General features: G+C 40.0%; 1 protein-coding gene across 1 annotated transcript in view; it reads left to right on the plus strand.

The window, feature by feature from the left end:
- Nucleotides 1-226: 226 nt before the first annotated feature.
- Nucleotides 227-16,032, plus strand: part of GRM8 (glutamate receptor, metabotropic 8) — a gene marked incomplete at its 3' end in the record, with an annotated part of 325,095 nt that continues 309,289 nt past the window's right edge. The window contains exon 1 of the mRNA XM_009332028.1: nucleotides 227-736. Within this exon, the coding sequence (XP_009330303.1) occupies nucleotides 227-736 (510 nt within the window). The remainder of the gene's footprint in view (nucleotides 737-16,032) is intronic.

Below are 16,032 nucleotides of genomic sequence, written 5' to 3' on the forward strand. Positions count from 1 at the left end.
AAAACCACCTCTCAGAAAAGCTGATCAACCCATGACATCAGTGGACATCTTTTGTAAAACGTTTTATGTACTTCTGCTGAGATCCTTTTTCTACCTACCGCATGGTTCTATATTACTTACTGGGCACTGATGGTAGCCTCCAGAAAGTGCAGCTTCAAATGGTCAACCTCATCCTTTAGCAAGAAGAAAATCTGGATACTGGATAACAACAACGTCTTCAGAGAAAATGGTATACGAAGGAAAACGATTAGTTTCCTGCCATTGTTTCTTCCTGTTAACAGCCAAATTCTACTGGATACTCACCCTGATGCAAAGAACTCATGGCCAGGAATATGCCCACTCCATCCGACTGGATGGGGACATCATCTTGGGAGGACTGTTCCCTGTTCATGCAAAAGGGGATAGAGGGGTGCCTTGTGGGGAGCTCAAGAAGGAGAAAGGGATTCACAGACTAGAGGCAATGCTGTATGCAATCGATCAGATTAATAAAGACCCTGATCTTCTTGCCAATATCACCTTAGGTGTCCGGATCCTTGATACGTGTTCCAGGGACACTTATGCATTGGAGCAGTCCTTAACATTTGTGCAAGCGTTGATAGAAAAAGATGGTTCAGACGTGAAGTGTGCTAATGGTGACCCACCTATTTTCACTAAGCCAGACAAGATATCAGGTGTGATAGGTGCTGCAGCAAGTTCTGTGTCCATTATGGTCGCAAATATTTTAAGACTTTTTAAGGTAAGGAAAATTTTCTACTTTTCTTTTAAATTTCAAGCACAATGAAATAAGTGAGGTGATTGTGTTGTTTTATCTTCAAAAAAGAAAGGACTTTTTCAGATTCAGAAATCTGAAATGAGTGGTTTGCCCTTTCAAAGCAAAGGAAAAAAAAAAGCAATAATTGCAGACCCTAATTTAAAGTGCCAAATGCCTCTTTTGAAGTTCTGTGCAACCAGAGTACATTTTAATTCTTTAGGGATTTGTATCCTTCTTTTTTTACTACTCATATTTGCTCCATATTGAGCGTTTATGCTCCTCAAGTCTAGGTTGAGATTGATTTCCCAAATTTCCAGGAGAATGAAATATAAGGCTTAAACACAAATCCATTTGTAGGAGGACCAGATAATTTCCCTAAATAGGAAGATATGCCAGTAATAATCTAATGCTATTGATGTGCATGTCTAGCCAAATGAAGAGGACTGAAATATCTTTGATTTCCTTGAAATCTAACCTCCTCCATGTTTTTTACAAGGTGATTTTTTTCCCCCAGACTTTGTTATCACTTTGTAAGAGATTACTTTTGGACAACAGTTCTACTGGCATTTCCTTCCATGTACTTTATTAAACTCTGGTGTTATAAATAATGGAAAAGTAAACCTGCCACTTTTAAACTTGCTAAGTTAGATGGGAAGATGAGCACATTTTAATCAATCAACTTAGCTGGAACAGATCAGGCAGCAGACATTTAATTTTTAATCCTGTGCGATGGCAAACAGATGATGGTAAGTTGAACACTTTTTTCTACACACGGAACGACTGTAACTTTTGTCTGAATCTATTACTGCTCTACCGCCCACTGTTATTCAGACACGTTCCTTCCGTTCAGAAATCTTGCCTTATGTCCTACAACTTCACAACCACCAAAGACCACTTAAAGACCATTTCTTTGACTTTGGTGGAGAAGATTCTGGTAACGCTAAATACTGCTGTTATGTATTTTGAAAGTGTTGCACTTGTTTTCTAATTGTTGTAACTGAGAGATTGATTAGAAGTAAGGCAAGATTGGCTTATTTTTTGAAGGTTTCTCAAATTGGCAAAGAGTGTTTCAGTCCTTTAAAAGGAGGTTTTTGTCCTTCCCTCTGGTTCTCCCATGAAGGGCATAATGATGGATTTACAGTTCAGTGGAGGAGCAAAGTGTCTGCTGGGTTGTGGTCAGGTGTTCATTACAGTCTCAAAACTGATCCCTAGCTGCACTTACTGCACAGGTTTGAGAGTAGTGGACTTGTTCCAGCCATATGTTTTTCTTATGAAAATCAAGTGCACAAAACTGAGCTAAGACTTAAAAATGTTCTATATGGAGAGCACCTCTGGAGCCGTGCCTGGTGGGGGAGGCCTGTCTTTCCTGGGAACAATCACGCATGTTGCGGGAGGTGTCTTTTTTTAATTTCATATCCTTTTTTGAAGTTGTGTTACCCTATTAAATAATGCATAGTTCTGAAGTAATGATAGATGGAACAGTCACTTTAATATCCATCATAATGCAGGGCCACATCGACTACGACTTACACCCAGTTTTGAGTTGAATACAGTGCCGTAGACTGATTTAAGAAACTAAGCCTTGTAAGACATGCATTAACGGTGAATTAAGAGCAGCAAGAAGGAAAGAGGCCTATGAATTGTCTAAGATAGTGGCAATTTGTCTTCTGAAACCATGACAGCTACCTCCTGATTTCCATTATGCAATAAGATTGCAAATAACGTTCTACTGCAGTCTTAATCAATAGAGGGTCACGTGACATCCCCTCTGGGGAAAGATCTTATTTACCCATTTAATTGACGTAACACAGCTGCTGGCAAAAGGAGGAGACATCTCTTTTAGTTTTAATTACAGATCCTGCACAAATATTCTTATTAATGTAAAAAATGACAAATTATACCCTTTAATGTCTGATGTTGAATCTGCATCTGAAGTCTGTTTTTACACCTTCCTCTCAGAAGTAGATCTGTTATCTCTGCATGAGTAAAGGTTTCTGGATAAGGCCCTTAGTTAGCAGCATTATAGAAACCATTCACAATGGTTATAGTCAAGAGGATTAGGAAATTAAGGGTCATTTGCCAGAAATATAGAAGTATAATCCAGTTTGGGTTGTACTCAGACCAAAGACATGGGCTGCGATTCTCAGCTGATGCATCCCCACAGCTCTGCAGCTGAGGACCAGGACTTTGGTCCATGCTCACAAAGGCTCCAGGTATAAAATTGTGTTCACTGTATCTTGGTATATGTCAAGGCTGGGCACTCAGCTGGTGTAAATGCCTGTACTTTCACGGAAGTCAGTGACCACCATCACGCAAATGCCTGTTCACATTATATCGAGGATGGGTGTGATTCATCCGTATTTCTGTCTAACAGTTCTATTCAGCAAGTTGAACGTGTAATTTGAAGTTCAGTATTGCTTTAATATCTACTCTGAAGCTCCTAAATGTCAAGACTACATATTTTTTGAGAACATTGTTATCCAGTGAAATTTTAATCTGTAATGGAATTGTGAGAAATACATTATATCACTCAATGTGAATACACAAACAAAGATAGCCTGAGAAATAGTATGCTCCACAGCTTGGATTTTCATGGTGTTATTTTTCTTTTTCTTGCCTTTTTTTTTTTCTTTCTTTATTGATTTTACAACATAAAACATACAGGTCAATAGTCCTATCTGATGATCTGGTGGATAGCATAAACTGATTGATAGTCATGGTATCCCTTTATCTAAGTGTTTTCATGAGAAGAGGGGAAAGGGGGCAACACAGAAAATGACCTTAATCTGTAGCCTTTCTCCTGGTCAAACGGCTCACCTTGAATTCTTCTCTGTCCTTTCTCCTTTTGTGAATTTCCAGGCGCATCACTGCTTAGCAGGTGATTTTCTGCCCTTAGTAGGACCAATACATTAAGGTCCAAATTTGGACAGCCTAAATTTCACCTGTTGATGGTTTTAGACCTTTCAGAGGCACTTTACAAACAGGAAACACTTGTTCAAGGAATTAACTGTTTGAAAGTGGACCTGTTTTTCCTTGATTATCATAAGGAGGCTGCTTTTTGCCTTATGTTACTCTGGTCCTTGATGCAAAAAAGATTGTGCGAAACAGTTGCTTATTAAGCTTTCAGAACGTGGAGGTGGTCTTGCTGCAAATATAGTGGAAGAAGGAGAGGACCTTCAGAGGGGAGCACAGAAGGACTGTGCTAGGTAGTAACACAGTAGCTACCCACTTAAACATTTTTTGTGGACCTCAGGACAGATTGTCCCCACTTGAAGTTGCTGGCTCATCATTTTAAGTTGTTTTTATCAGAGAACATCAGGAGTGGGCTGCCTCACAAGGGAAATTGAGACAGAAGGCAAGGGGACAGCAAGGCAAGAAATGCAGTCGTCTCACAGCCTCGCCTGAATGAGAAGAACAAAACAGGTCTGTCCGTGTAACCAGGTTCAGCCAACAGTCCAGTGATTGCCAGACAAGTCCATAGTAATGAGTTAGGTCCAAGGTCAGCCAGAAAGTCGGGTCAGCAAGGCAAGGCTGGGGTCAGCAAGGCAAGGTTGGGGTCAGCAAGGCAAGGTTGGGGTCAGCAAGGCAAGGTCATGGTCAGCAAGGTACAAGGCAAGCAGCATATCTCAAGCAGCAGCCAAGGGCGAGGACCAGAGCTGAAATGCAGCTGCCCAGCGAAGAAGGTGGACAGAGGTCCTGATGAGGTTTCTCGTTGCTCTTCCTCACAACTTAGCTGTTTTCCTGGGCTGATCCAGGGCTGCCATATTGGAGATGACCTTGAACACACAGAGCGAAATCCAGGGCTGGGGAAGGGAGGGTGTTGCAGAACCTGCTGGTGCATTCAGAGCCTTGACAGTTTTTTAGCATTTCCTATGGTAATGACTGTAGAAATAGGGCAGACAGGAATGGGCCAGCCTCTTTCCTTTCTTCTGGTGCACTAGGAGCTGCTCTTTCCTCTGGGTAACAGAAAGTGACAATGTTTGGTGTTTGTTCTTTTTCAGTCTGGAAATCCTGCTGCCAAGTTGGTTTCTGTTTGGCTGGTAGCATATATGAGGGGCTGGCTGTCTCAGTTGGCCACCTTTCACTAGAACAAAGGCAACCTTTCTATTGACTCAATCAGTCAAAAGCTTATTCTTATACCCTTCCTTGGCTTTGTCTCATTGAAATTTTGGCTTCCTGTAGGGTGCTCAGGCACGGCCGGGTGGTATCCTTTAGCTGCTTTGTGTGATGCTTACAAGCATCTGGGCTGTTCCCAGTCCCTCAAAACTTGTCCTGGAGGCAACAAGAAACTCTGTAACTTAGCTCACTTCATGTGTTATGTTCCCTGTATTCAAAGCTTCTACTTGTTTAATGTCTGAATAACTCATGTCAATGGTTAAAAACTGCTGGAAAAAGAGAGGCATTTGTTTATGCTAGTGTCCTCCAATCTAAAAACCTCACACTGTTTCTGAGCTCCTTGGTACGCTTCGTCACCTTCACACATCTTCTAGCCAATGTCACACTAGAAGCAGCCTAGGGATGATGGTTTGCATGTGAATTGAGATGGGGGCCAGTATGCTTGGTGAATTGTGACCTTAAGCTTTTATGTATATATTTATGTACATGCATATAAAGCCAAAATATTCATCAACAGTTTTATTTGGTTCCTTGCCTTGCCTTTTGCCTTGCTTTGCCTTGCCTTTTGCCTTGCCTTGCCTTCTGTTTTCTCCTCTTTTCCCAAGACTAAATGACTTATTTCCTCTTTTTGGTCAAATTCCCTTCTTGCTGCATCACTGTAATCCACTTTAATAGCTGCTGTCTGGAGGGACTAATATTCACTTCATGCACATTTGCCTTATACATTTCATACACATTTACCTCTTCAGAAGTACAAGTACAAATGACATTATGGAGTTACTCTTCAACTTTATGTGCAACCATCTAAAATGCAAGGCATAGTTTCTTTCAGTAAATCTAGAAGTGAATATATTAGTTTCCTCAGCATTTTGTTTATTTGCTTTGGTTGTTTCCTTGCCTCATTTTGGGTTTTAGCGTATATCTTTGGCTGGTAGCTTTGTGCAGCTACCAGGGCTGTAACTGGATGATGCTTTTTTTTAGATTTGGTTGCAGGTCTTTTTACGTTTGGCTGCCATTTGGCACTCTTGCTTCCTTGTGTTCCAGACCTGCACAAAACATCAGACAGGCATCCCAGAAACGAGGGAATTACCATTGTACAGAGGCTAACCTCATTGAACTTCATAAATACAGGGCTATGTATTTAATTGTGGCAATAGAGTGCACCTCATGATTGAAGGGAATATGATGTAAATAAAATGTAATAACATTTTACCACATAATTTCAGAGCGTACATACATACTTTTGTGAGACAACCTGAACCATACACAGATCCTGATCCTGATTCTATATCTAGGGAAATTTTTGCACCTCATGAGCATTACTGACTTCAGAGGCTCTAGGGGGATGCAGGAGTCAGTCTGTTCCATGTCTGACTGCAGAGCCTTTCCATAATGGAAAAGCTTTACCATATACTTTATAAAAAGTGAAGAACAGGCTCAAGAATTTTACCCAACATATTGGCATTCATTAATAAAAAGTGTGCTGCACTGATTAAAATATATTAATTTTCTGTTCACTGTCACACTACATTTGTCAATAACATTTTCTGCTGCATAGCATTTGAAATTTGAAATAGAATGATTTTTTTTGTGGTTAAAACATATGCAGAAAATCTTGTGAAGAAGTGTGAAGAAAAATTGCTGTTAGTAGAGAGAAGACGACTGAAACATTTTGAAATCAGCTCTTAAGATGAACAGATTTGTTTTACTTTTGTTCTAGATAATATTTTCACCTTCTGAATCATTTTTAATTATAAAAGGAAACCATTGCCAATACATCCCATTTAATTTTATGGTGTTTTTTGTAGCTTATTACAAGCACGTATCTGTTTAGCGCCTGAGCATCTTGTCTTGTTATTGGCTGCAAAATACCATTATAATAACTCAATTTTTTTCTGTTTTTTTCATAATTTAGCTTCTTTTACATAGAAACAACATTCATATCTCTTTATATTTCCATGGTAGTAGATACTTGATTATGCAAAAAAACCCTTTTAATTCAACCGTGATTCTTCTGTCAGTACCAGGTTAAATGTGTTATGGTCAAGAGAGGCAAATGCCAGGTCAACATCAAGATAAAATTATAGGTGCAACAGATACTTTACAAGTATCAATAATGAAACAGTTGGGAAACTTTTTAGTTGCAGACAGAGGAAATAATAGATTTTCAGATTCTGTGAAAACTGCTAGGACTGATTAGCATCAAATTTTATTTGTGCTAAGCTGCTTGAGGCAAGGGAGTACAAAAGCAACTTGATGCATTCATTTAGCATTTTACAGTATATTAGTTCCTTAAATATCCCTCTAAAGATTTAATATTTTTAGTCTTCTCCCATTCCTGGATGGAGCTATAACTAGTGGTTAGAGCAAAGGGGCAATCTGGTTTTCTGTATTATTTTCCATGTTTGTCATTGGTTTACTACAAGGGTTGAGAAGCATCTCTTGTCCTTTTTGTGCTTCTCTTTTGTCATTTTGATTTGCTTGTATTTAACTGTTTCACAGGAACAATCAGAAGCTTGATTAATGTTTGTTAAATGGTTTGAGATGTCTCCCCTGTCTTTGTAGGCAAGTTGAAGCTGTCTAAAATGTTGAGGTTTTTATGTCATTCCATAACCACAGTATGTGAGCACCTTACAGAGAGTGTAGCTATTAAAGGCCAATGGTTTGATTTTCTTTCTACTTCCCCAAGGGCAGTTGGGACTATATATATACACACACATCTTTCCCTCACATGAAAGAAACTGCATATGTGGAGAGAATTATTTCACCCTTTCATGGCTGAAGTTTTGCTGAGTTCCTACCACCATATTAGGGTTGTTTGTATGTGACAGAGGCTACTGAGTTATTTGTTAAATATTGCCTATATTAATATAGATATCAGTCATAATTTCACAAATGAGAAGACGAAAAGGCTGAGAGGAGTCTAGCAGTTCAGCAAGGGCTAACTTACACACAGAAACACAAACTCTGCAGTGGGCTTTTTTAAAGATCTTGTGTTAATAGGAGGCATTTTTTACATCTCTGCTAGTAAACAAAATGTACCTGGCATAGTTCTCTGGCAACGAGGCCCTCTGACACAGACAATTCACATCTGTATCATAAAGTCCTCTATTCCCCCAAATCATGGGGCTGCATGCAAACTGCTGGGAGGGAATGATTCCTGACCCATGCTGACTTCTGAAGCCTGTCTGAAAACTGGCAGACTGCTGGCTGGCACAGGTTGTGGCTGAGCTATGGACCGTCCTGACAGTCTAGTGGTGGAGGCAGCTGAGCTGGTGCTGAGGGATGTGCTCTGAAATTATGTGATTTACCAGCATAGACGTCACTGCCGATTTCTCAGGACAGAGCTCCTCTGCTCCTACATCACACTGAAGGGAAGCCAAGGCACTGCAAGGGTCATTGATGCTGTTTCAATGTTTTAGTACAGCAATGTTATTAGCCATGATGAGAACTAAATTAAGACTTTTTTTTTCCCCTGGTGGATAATAGTTTCAGTACAGTGACAGCTATGCAATATGAATAGTCCTGCATTCTGACTGTCATCAGAAACCAGGCACTATTGTGTGTTACAGCCAACTGGTAGATTTTGTGGGTTTGTGTATTTCCATCCTCATCATTTTCCCTAAAGCACATTGTGCTTTTAGGATTAAACTGGTTTAGAGTGCTTAAATGTATATCCTGTGTTTGCTGCATTTATCAGAGAAAAATAGTCATCCAAACAAAAGTCTTACTGAAGGACACTAATTCCACATGAATGAATTAAATAGCCAAGAGCAAAATGCTGCTCTGGCCTGGGATCTACTTATGCTCCCAGATCAGAAAAGCAAGATGTTATGTCCCCTATCCTTCTGACAGGACAATTAAGCATTTAAGTGAGGTCTTAAATTAGGAGACCGTTTGTCCTTGGCTGCCTGTGTCCTCAATAGAGAGAGTAAAATGCTTTCAGAGGGGGACTGGATCAGGTCTATGAGTGTGGATGCATCTATCGCGTTTACAGAAAGATGATGGGTTGATCCATGCTTGCACTTTCACCAGACGGAACGTCTTTTTGCTGGAAGGTTTTGGAAGCCTTGCATGCAAGTCATAGGTGGCTCTGAACACATTTATAAGAAGATTTTAAACGCCTGCAAAGGTGGTGCCAGTTTCTTAACTCCATCCTCACTTTCCTGTGGGAGGAATCTTATTCATCTTCTTTTCTCTTCCATTTTCCCCCTGCCCTATTTCTCTCTCTTGTTGTCTTAAGAAAGCTACTTTTTGACCACTGTTCCCAATATTTTTCAAGTGAGTATTTCATTCCATAGCCTCCAGACAAATTTTTTTCAGACATGCTGAATAAGCAAGGCTCTGACTAGGTCTCAGTTTCTGTAGGTTGTGAGGGTGAGTGGGTCAGCAGGAGGAAGAGCTGGAGTTTGGGCGACTTATGAGTAAGGCCTATCTATGGGGATAACAGGAAATAAGGGAAATGCTTGTTGAGAGGTTGGGCCCTTAAGGGACAAGGGTCTCTCCTTTTCACCTCACTGTAGGATTTCGTGTCTGGCACTTCAGATAGATATCTGGCTCTAACTCTTCTCTGAAATAAATTATTTCTGATAGCAATGCTGAGATATGCCATGGTATTGCAAGAGCTCTTTTCCTATTGTATTTCTTTTATAGCTTGAGACTGTGGAACAGGAGCAAAAGTGATTTCTCTGAGCTGGAATAATTCATATTTCGAGTTTTGGCTTATGTTCTTTCATAGAAGGTGCCTCCAGCATTTAGTTGCGTAGCAGCAGTATTGGTAGAGGCAGAGTCAGGATCTTTATTCCTTCTTCAGTGGTACATTTATGCACATGGCTCTTCTATAAACTTAAAAGTAGCAAAAGGATGATAGCCCATTTTAGGTATCATTCTACAAAAAGCTCCTAACAACTTCCATTAGCTTTTTTACTTTGATAGTGGCTCTGTCACATTTAAAATGCCATTACAGTCTTCTTCCAGGCTGGGTAAAATTTTGTCAAGCAATTCCATTACATTATGTTAGCACTGATCCCCCACGGTGATTGTTACTCTTATTCAGATAAATTTTCTTTGTTTTTTGTTTGTAAAGTCCTTTCAAATGTTAAGGTCTTAGTGATAAGTTATCACCACAGTTATATTTAGGCTATTGTTTAGAGAAACATTTCAAAGAGGATCCTGCGCTAGTTCTCCTGGCCTGACACTTCCAAAACAAAGCCCAAGAAATGAGCTGAAGAAATGGCTGGCTTTCTTGCCATTCTTATTTCTTCTTTTGGTGCCATGAGTATGCTTTGGTTTTATTAATAGTGCTGAAACACAGAAAGTCCCCTTCCAGAAGAGCTGACTTCCTTGAGGGTTGTCACCTAGACAAGGACTCACCAGTCTAGAAGGTGTGCCATATGAATGCAGATGAAGTCACAGGAGTTCTCAAGACTTGCCTATTTGAATGATATGCGAAAGGATTATTAAGTGAAGTGGAGCATGGGCTAAAATGTTGAAATGCACTGCTATAGAAGACAATACATACTGGCTAATACTAGGAAGGAGGGAATATATCATGGCTGTATGTGTGCTTTTGCACATGTATATTTGCTACGTTATTATATTATCATAAATTCATTGGCTGTGGACTATACAGTCAAAACAACCTTTCAAGAGAGTGCTGTGGGAGAAGAGAACGTATCTTAGTAATCTAAGACAAGGAACTCACTTATCATTAGGAGCAGCACAAAAAATCCTGGGGATTCAGACTATGCTCATTGCTATGAAGTCCGGGACCAAACAAAAACATGCCCTGCAGAAAGAGACAAAGAGGCTGGTATCATACTCTGAATGTAAAATGCGAAGGCCTGGGAATCCCAAGACTGCAGAAGGCTTGCTGCAGGGGCAAGTCTTGTTTTCTGATTCAGACATCTGGCTTCTGCTGGATTCAGGAGCAGCAGATAAGTAGCATAAGTGACTACATTCTTCTGTAGCCAGCTGGATAGGACCTGCTTGTTGAAATCTGCTTACTCAAAAGGGAAATGGAGTCTGATTTTTCTGTCACTTTTAGTCTTGTTTAAATGAGAAAGAATCCCTGAGAGACCAATGTATTCCAGCGAAGTCAGTGAATTATACCACTCTAAAACTGGATTTATCCAGAGGCAAATAATGTCCTGCGTCCATGCAATATTGCATCCCGTTGGTATTACTGTCAGTAGGCTTTCTATTCCAGCACAGGAGTTCAACAGGTGTGTGGCAAAAGTAGATGTCCTCAATTATTGCTTCATGATGTTTCCAGATATGATCATGGTGATGCTCTTTTGGCCTCAGTCTGCAAAGAGATATGGATATGTTCAATTGGAAGAGAGATAGTTTGTTTCTGTGGGACAGCACTGATCTTGGGGGAGCTGGCAATCTGATCTCCACAGGCATGTCTCTGCAGAGTGGCTTTTATAGTATGGACTAACTACAAACATAACACCCCAAATTCTACTCATAAAGAGGAGTTAGTAGAGCACGGACATGTATAGCTAGGATATTGTTTCAGGAGGCAAAATATAGATTGACTATTAGAAAAAAATATTGCCAAGAAGTACCCTGTTGTACATTGTCTAAAGGTTAATCCAGTTGTGTGGGATAGGAGAAATGTCAAATTTCCTAATTCCTACCTTTCTGAAAATTAGAGTGGATAGAAGTATAAAAATATACATTTTTGTATATCAGTGGGAAAATAATCTAGATAGCCAGTAGTAGCCAGTGTTTTCCACTCCTAAATTTGATGGTTCTGTTTGCGATCCTTTGCACAACAACACACAGTATTTAAGTTACCAGCTGCTATATTTACTTTCCAAAGTGTGAAGAAAATATGTATTGTCCCGAGGATTAAAGGGCTGATTCTCTTCGTGCTCAGTTCAGGCAGAACTGAAGTTTGTAATGAAAGTAAAAGCTATTAGAAAGCATGAAACATGAGAGAAAAAAAATGCGTTTATGTCGTCTTTGTTGGACAGGATTTGATGATGCTCTTTGAAAGTTTAAGTGTAAACATTTAACTTATTAACCAGCATTTCTTTTTTTTTTTTTGCATGTTACAAACAATTCCACCTGCAAAACCTAAATGCAGTTGGAGCTGTTGTTTCAGCCCACTGGGAACTGTTTTGCCAAATATCTCCTGAACAGCAAAAACTCATCATCTGTGAGCTAGTTCACATCTATAGTACCAACTGAACAGCATTTTGTAAAACTGTAAGGTATTTGAGACAAGATGTACTGCAGAGAAAGAATAATATCTGTAGAACTAGTTGTGGGGACTGGAATATGAAAGGAGGGTAGCTGTGCTGTATACGGGAGCGTGAAAAGCTTGCAGTTGGAACAGATGCTGAGAGTGCCCTGTGACTCAAGGTATGATTTCCTGCTGTTCCTGCCAAGTTTCAAAGCTTGTTTTTTCCTTTTTTTCTCTCCTTATTTCTATTTTCAGGCTGAATAGCAAAGGACTTGTGCTTCAGGAATGAAGATTCACCATTCGAGTTACGCTTATTTTATTGCGTCTTTGCAGACGCATCAAATAATGTTTGATTCTGGCATGCAGGAGAGAATAAGAGTAAATGTAAAAAGCTGATGAAAACACAGAGTATTTTTGGGATGGGTCAAATAATCACTTGGCTCAATGGCAAGCTGCAAAGCTTTGTCTGAGTGTGACAGACTGCCCTTGCTGTGTGGTAGTGCCCATTGAAACCTTACATCCTTTGTCTTGCTTCACCACAGATTTTCTCTGTGACCTTGGGCAAGTCATGCAGAACCAAATCCTCAGCCTGTCGGCTGGTGCCCATGGAGCTCGGTGCCCAAGTGACTCTGGAGGACTGAAGTCCAGGGTCCCCCACCCCTGCTTCCCTGGTTATAGCACTTCTGCGCCTGAAGGGATTTGTGAATATAAAGGCTCCTTGATAATCAGATATGAGAGTGAGGGGTGGGGGAAGTACCTCAGATAGCTAGTTCTTAATGAGGGATTCCCTTGTATCCTCTTGCATAGTTCCCTCCCCTGGGTTTTGCTATGAAAGGGGATTATCCAACTCATTGTATGATTTAAATATGCAAGTCATCAGTCTCTGGAGCAAGTGGTGAAACCTGCCTGACCTGCAATCAGTGGTTGTACATCCCCCTTAGGAAACCATGACAGTCAGAGAGCACCAGAGTTAGGAAAAAATATTTGGATTATTGCTCAGTAAAATTAAATTTGTTAAAACTAATCTCTGCAATCTATATTAGAGTGATTGGGAAAAATGAATGTCTGCCATCATTACGACAAAGCATGAAATTAAGTCGTGGAGGAAACAAAAAAATTAAGCACAGTTACCAGCTGCTATATTTACTTTCCAAAGTGTGAAGAAAATATGTATTGTCCCGAGGATTAAAGGGCTGATTCTCTTCGTGCTCAGTTCAGGCAGAACTGAAGTTTGTAATGAAAGTAAAAGCTATTAGAAAGCATGAAACATGAGAGAAAAAAAATGCGTTTATGTCGTCTTTGTTGGACAGGAATTGATGATGCTCTTTGAAAGTTTAAGGGGAAAAAATTTAACTTATTAACCAGCATTTCTTTTTTTTTTTTTGCATGTTACAAACAATTCCACCTGCAAAACCTAAATGCAGTTGGAGCTGTTGTTTCAGCCCACTGGGAACTGTTTTGCCAAATATCTCCTGAACAGCAAAAACTCATCATCTGTGAGCTAGTTCACATCTATAGTACCAACTGAACAGCATTTTGTAAAACTGTAAGGTATTTGAGACAAGATGTACTGCAGAGAAAGAATAATATCTGTAGAACTAGTTGTGGGGACTGGAATATGAAAGGAGGGTAGCTGTGCTGTATACGGGAGCGTGAAAAGCTTGCAGTTGGAACAGATGCTGAGAGTGCCCTGTGACTCAAGGTATGATTTCCTGCTGTTCCTGCCAAGTTTCAAAGCTTGTTTTTTCCTTTTTTTCTCTCCTTATTTCTATTTTCAGGCTGAATAGCAAAGGACTTGTGCTTCAGGAATGAAGATTCACCATTCGAGTTACGCTTATTTTATTGCGTCTTTGCAGACGCATCAAATAATGTTTGATTCTGGCATGCAGGAGAGAATAAGAGTAAATGTAAAAAGCTGATGAAAACACAGAGTATTTTTGGGATGGGTCAAATAATCACTTGGCTCAATGGCAAGCTGCAAAGCTTTGTCTGAGTGTGACAGACTGCCCTTGCTGTGTGGTAGTGCCCGTTGAAACCTTACATCCTTTGTCTTGCTTCACCACAGATTTTCTCTGTGACCTTGGGCAAGTCATGCAGAACCGAATCCTCAGCCTGTCGGCTGGTGCCCATGGAGCTCGGTGCCCAAGTGACTCTGGAGGACTGAAGTCCAGGGTCCCCCACCCCTGCTTCCCTGGTTATAGCACTTCTGCGCCTGAAGGGATTTGTGAATATAAAGGCTCCTTGATAATCAGATATGAGAGTGAGGGGTGGGGGAAGTACCTCAGATAGCTAGTTCTTAATGAGGGATTCCCTTGTATCCTCTTGCATAGTTCCCTCCCCTGGGTTTTGCTATGAAAGGGGATTATCCAACTCATTGTATGATTTAAATATGCAAGTCATCAGTCTCTGGAGCAAGTGGTGAAACCTGCCTGACCTGCAATCAGAGGTTGTACATCCCCCTTAGGAAACCATGACAGTCAGAGAGCACCAGAGTTAGGAAAAAATATTTGGATTATTGCTCAGTAAAATTAAATTTGTTAAAACTAATCTCTGCAATCTATATTAGAGTGATTGGGAAAAATGAATGTCTGCCATCATTACGACAAAGCATGAAATTAAGTCGTGTGGGATAAAAGAAAATTAAGACAAGTGTGTGCAAAGGTATGTTCTATTTGGCTGAGTGGATTTTTTTGTTCTTAAATGCTTGAGAAGAGTGACAGTCAAATCAGTTTTGTAAAAGACTTGCTAGCTGACAATTATTCCAGTTTATTTCTTGGTGTCTCAGGAACCATTTTTTTTGTTTCATTTTTCATGTTGATTTCATTAAAAGTTTGTTTGCTTATCTCTAGCAAACAAAAAATTCCTATGAATAGTGCAACTTCTGGCAGCTGTGTGGCAATAACTGCCTCATCTATTTACCAGGATCGGGAGCTAAGAGGGCCTTCCACACCTTTTAGAAAAGGTGATTCCTATTTTTAAATTTTCTCCTTTTCATTTGTTTTTAATATACCCAAAGCATGAATGCAATATTGTGAGCAAGGCTCTGCAAATAATGAGTCAGTTTGACAGCTGAACTGAAAATAAACATTCATTTCAATCTGAACCAAAATGATCATGTTGAATTGGGATTTGGGGCTTCTTTATTTGGTTGGGTTTTTTTTGTTTTATTTTGTTGAGGAAAGCTGTCCAAAATGTTTTGTTTTGTGTTAAATGCTAACTTCTATTCCACGTGAAACAAAATATTTTATTTACCTTTTGAAAATTTTATAATTTATAAAGAAGTGATAGGTTTTAAAGCCCATCTTTGGTACCATTCCTTAAGTGGTGGTGCCCCTCTTTTTATCACAGCGTGTTTACTCATGACTTACACAAGGCTCTAGGACAAATTCTTCCTTTTGGATTCAGAGCAGGGAATCAAGTATAGTTTAGGAGATGGGACAGCTCAACCCCAGTCCCCACAACAACAGACAAAACTGCTTTATAGTAAAATTAAGAGTTCTGGTCACAGAGGGTGAGACCCCCGCAGAAGCGGGGACGCCAGGGCACTCTGTATAATTTAGCTTCCCTGAACTTCCAACCCGTGACTTTTCTTTCTGCCAGAACAGGCCTTATCCCTTGAATATCTTGTGTGCAGGACTTTTCCTGGAGAGCTCTAATCTCAGAACTGTCAAAACTTTGCAAAACAGGCCTGTAATTGTGCATCTGCTTCTTTGGAACCTCCTTCCCACTCTCCTCCCTCTGAACAGCTGTACGCAGGTTAACACTGCTGTTACCAGATGCTGTCTATTCACTGCTGATAAGCTTTCACAATGGGAACATTTTATTTCATCTATGCTAAAATTCATTAAATATTCATTAGAGCAATGATTTGAACTTACCTATCCCTGTTCCTTGCTGAATACTGGACTATACAGTGAATTACTCTCAGGCGGGTCCAATGGAAGCTTAATTGTTTTAGAAAACATGAACA

The sequence above is a fragment of the Pygoscelis adeliae genome, unplaced genomic scaffold, assembly GCF_000699105.1.
Source record: "Pygoscelis adeliae isolate BGI_AS28 unplaced genomic scaffold, ASM69910v1 Scaffold49, whole genome shotgun sequence".
NCBI classification, from domain to species: domain Eukaryota; kingdom Metazoa; phylum Chordata; class Aves; order Sphenisciformes; family Spheniscidae; genus Pygoscelis; species Pygoscelis adeliae.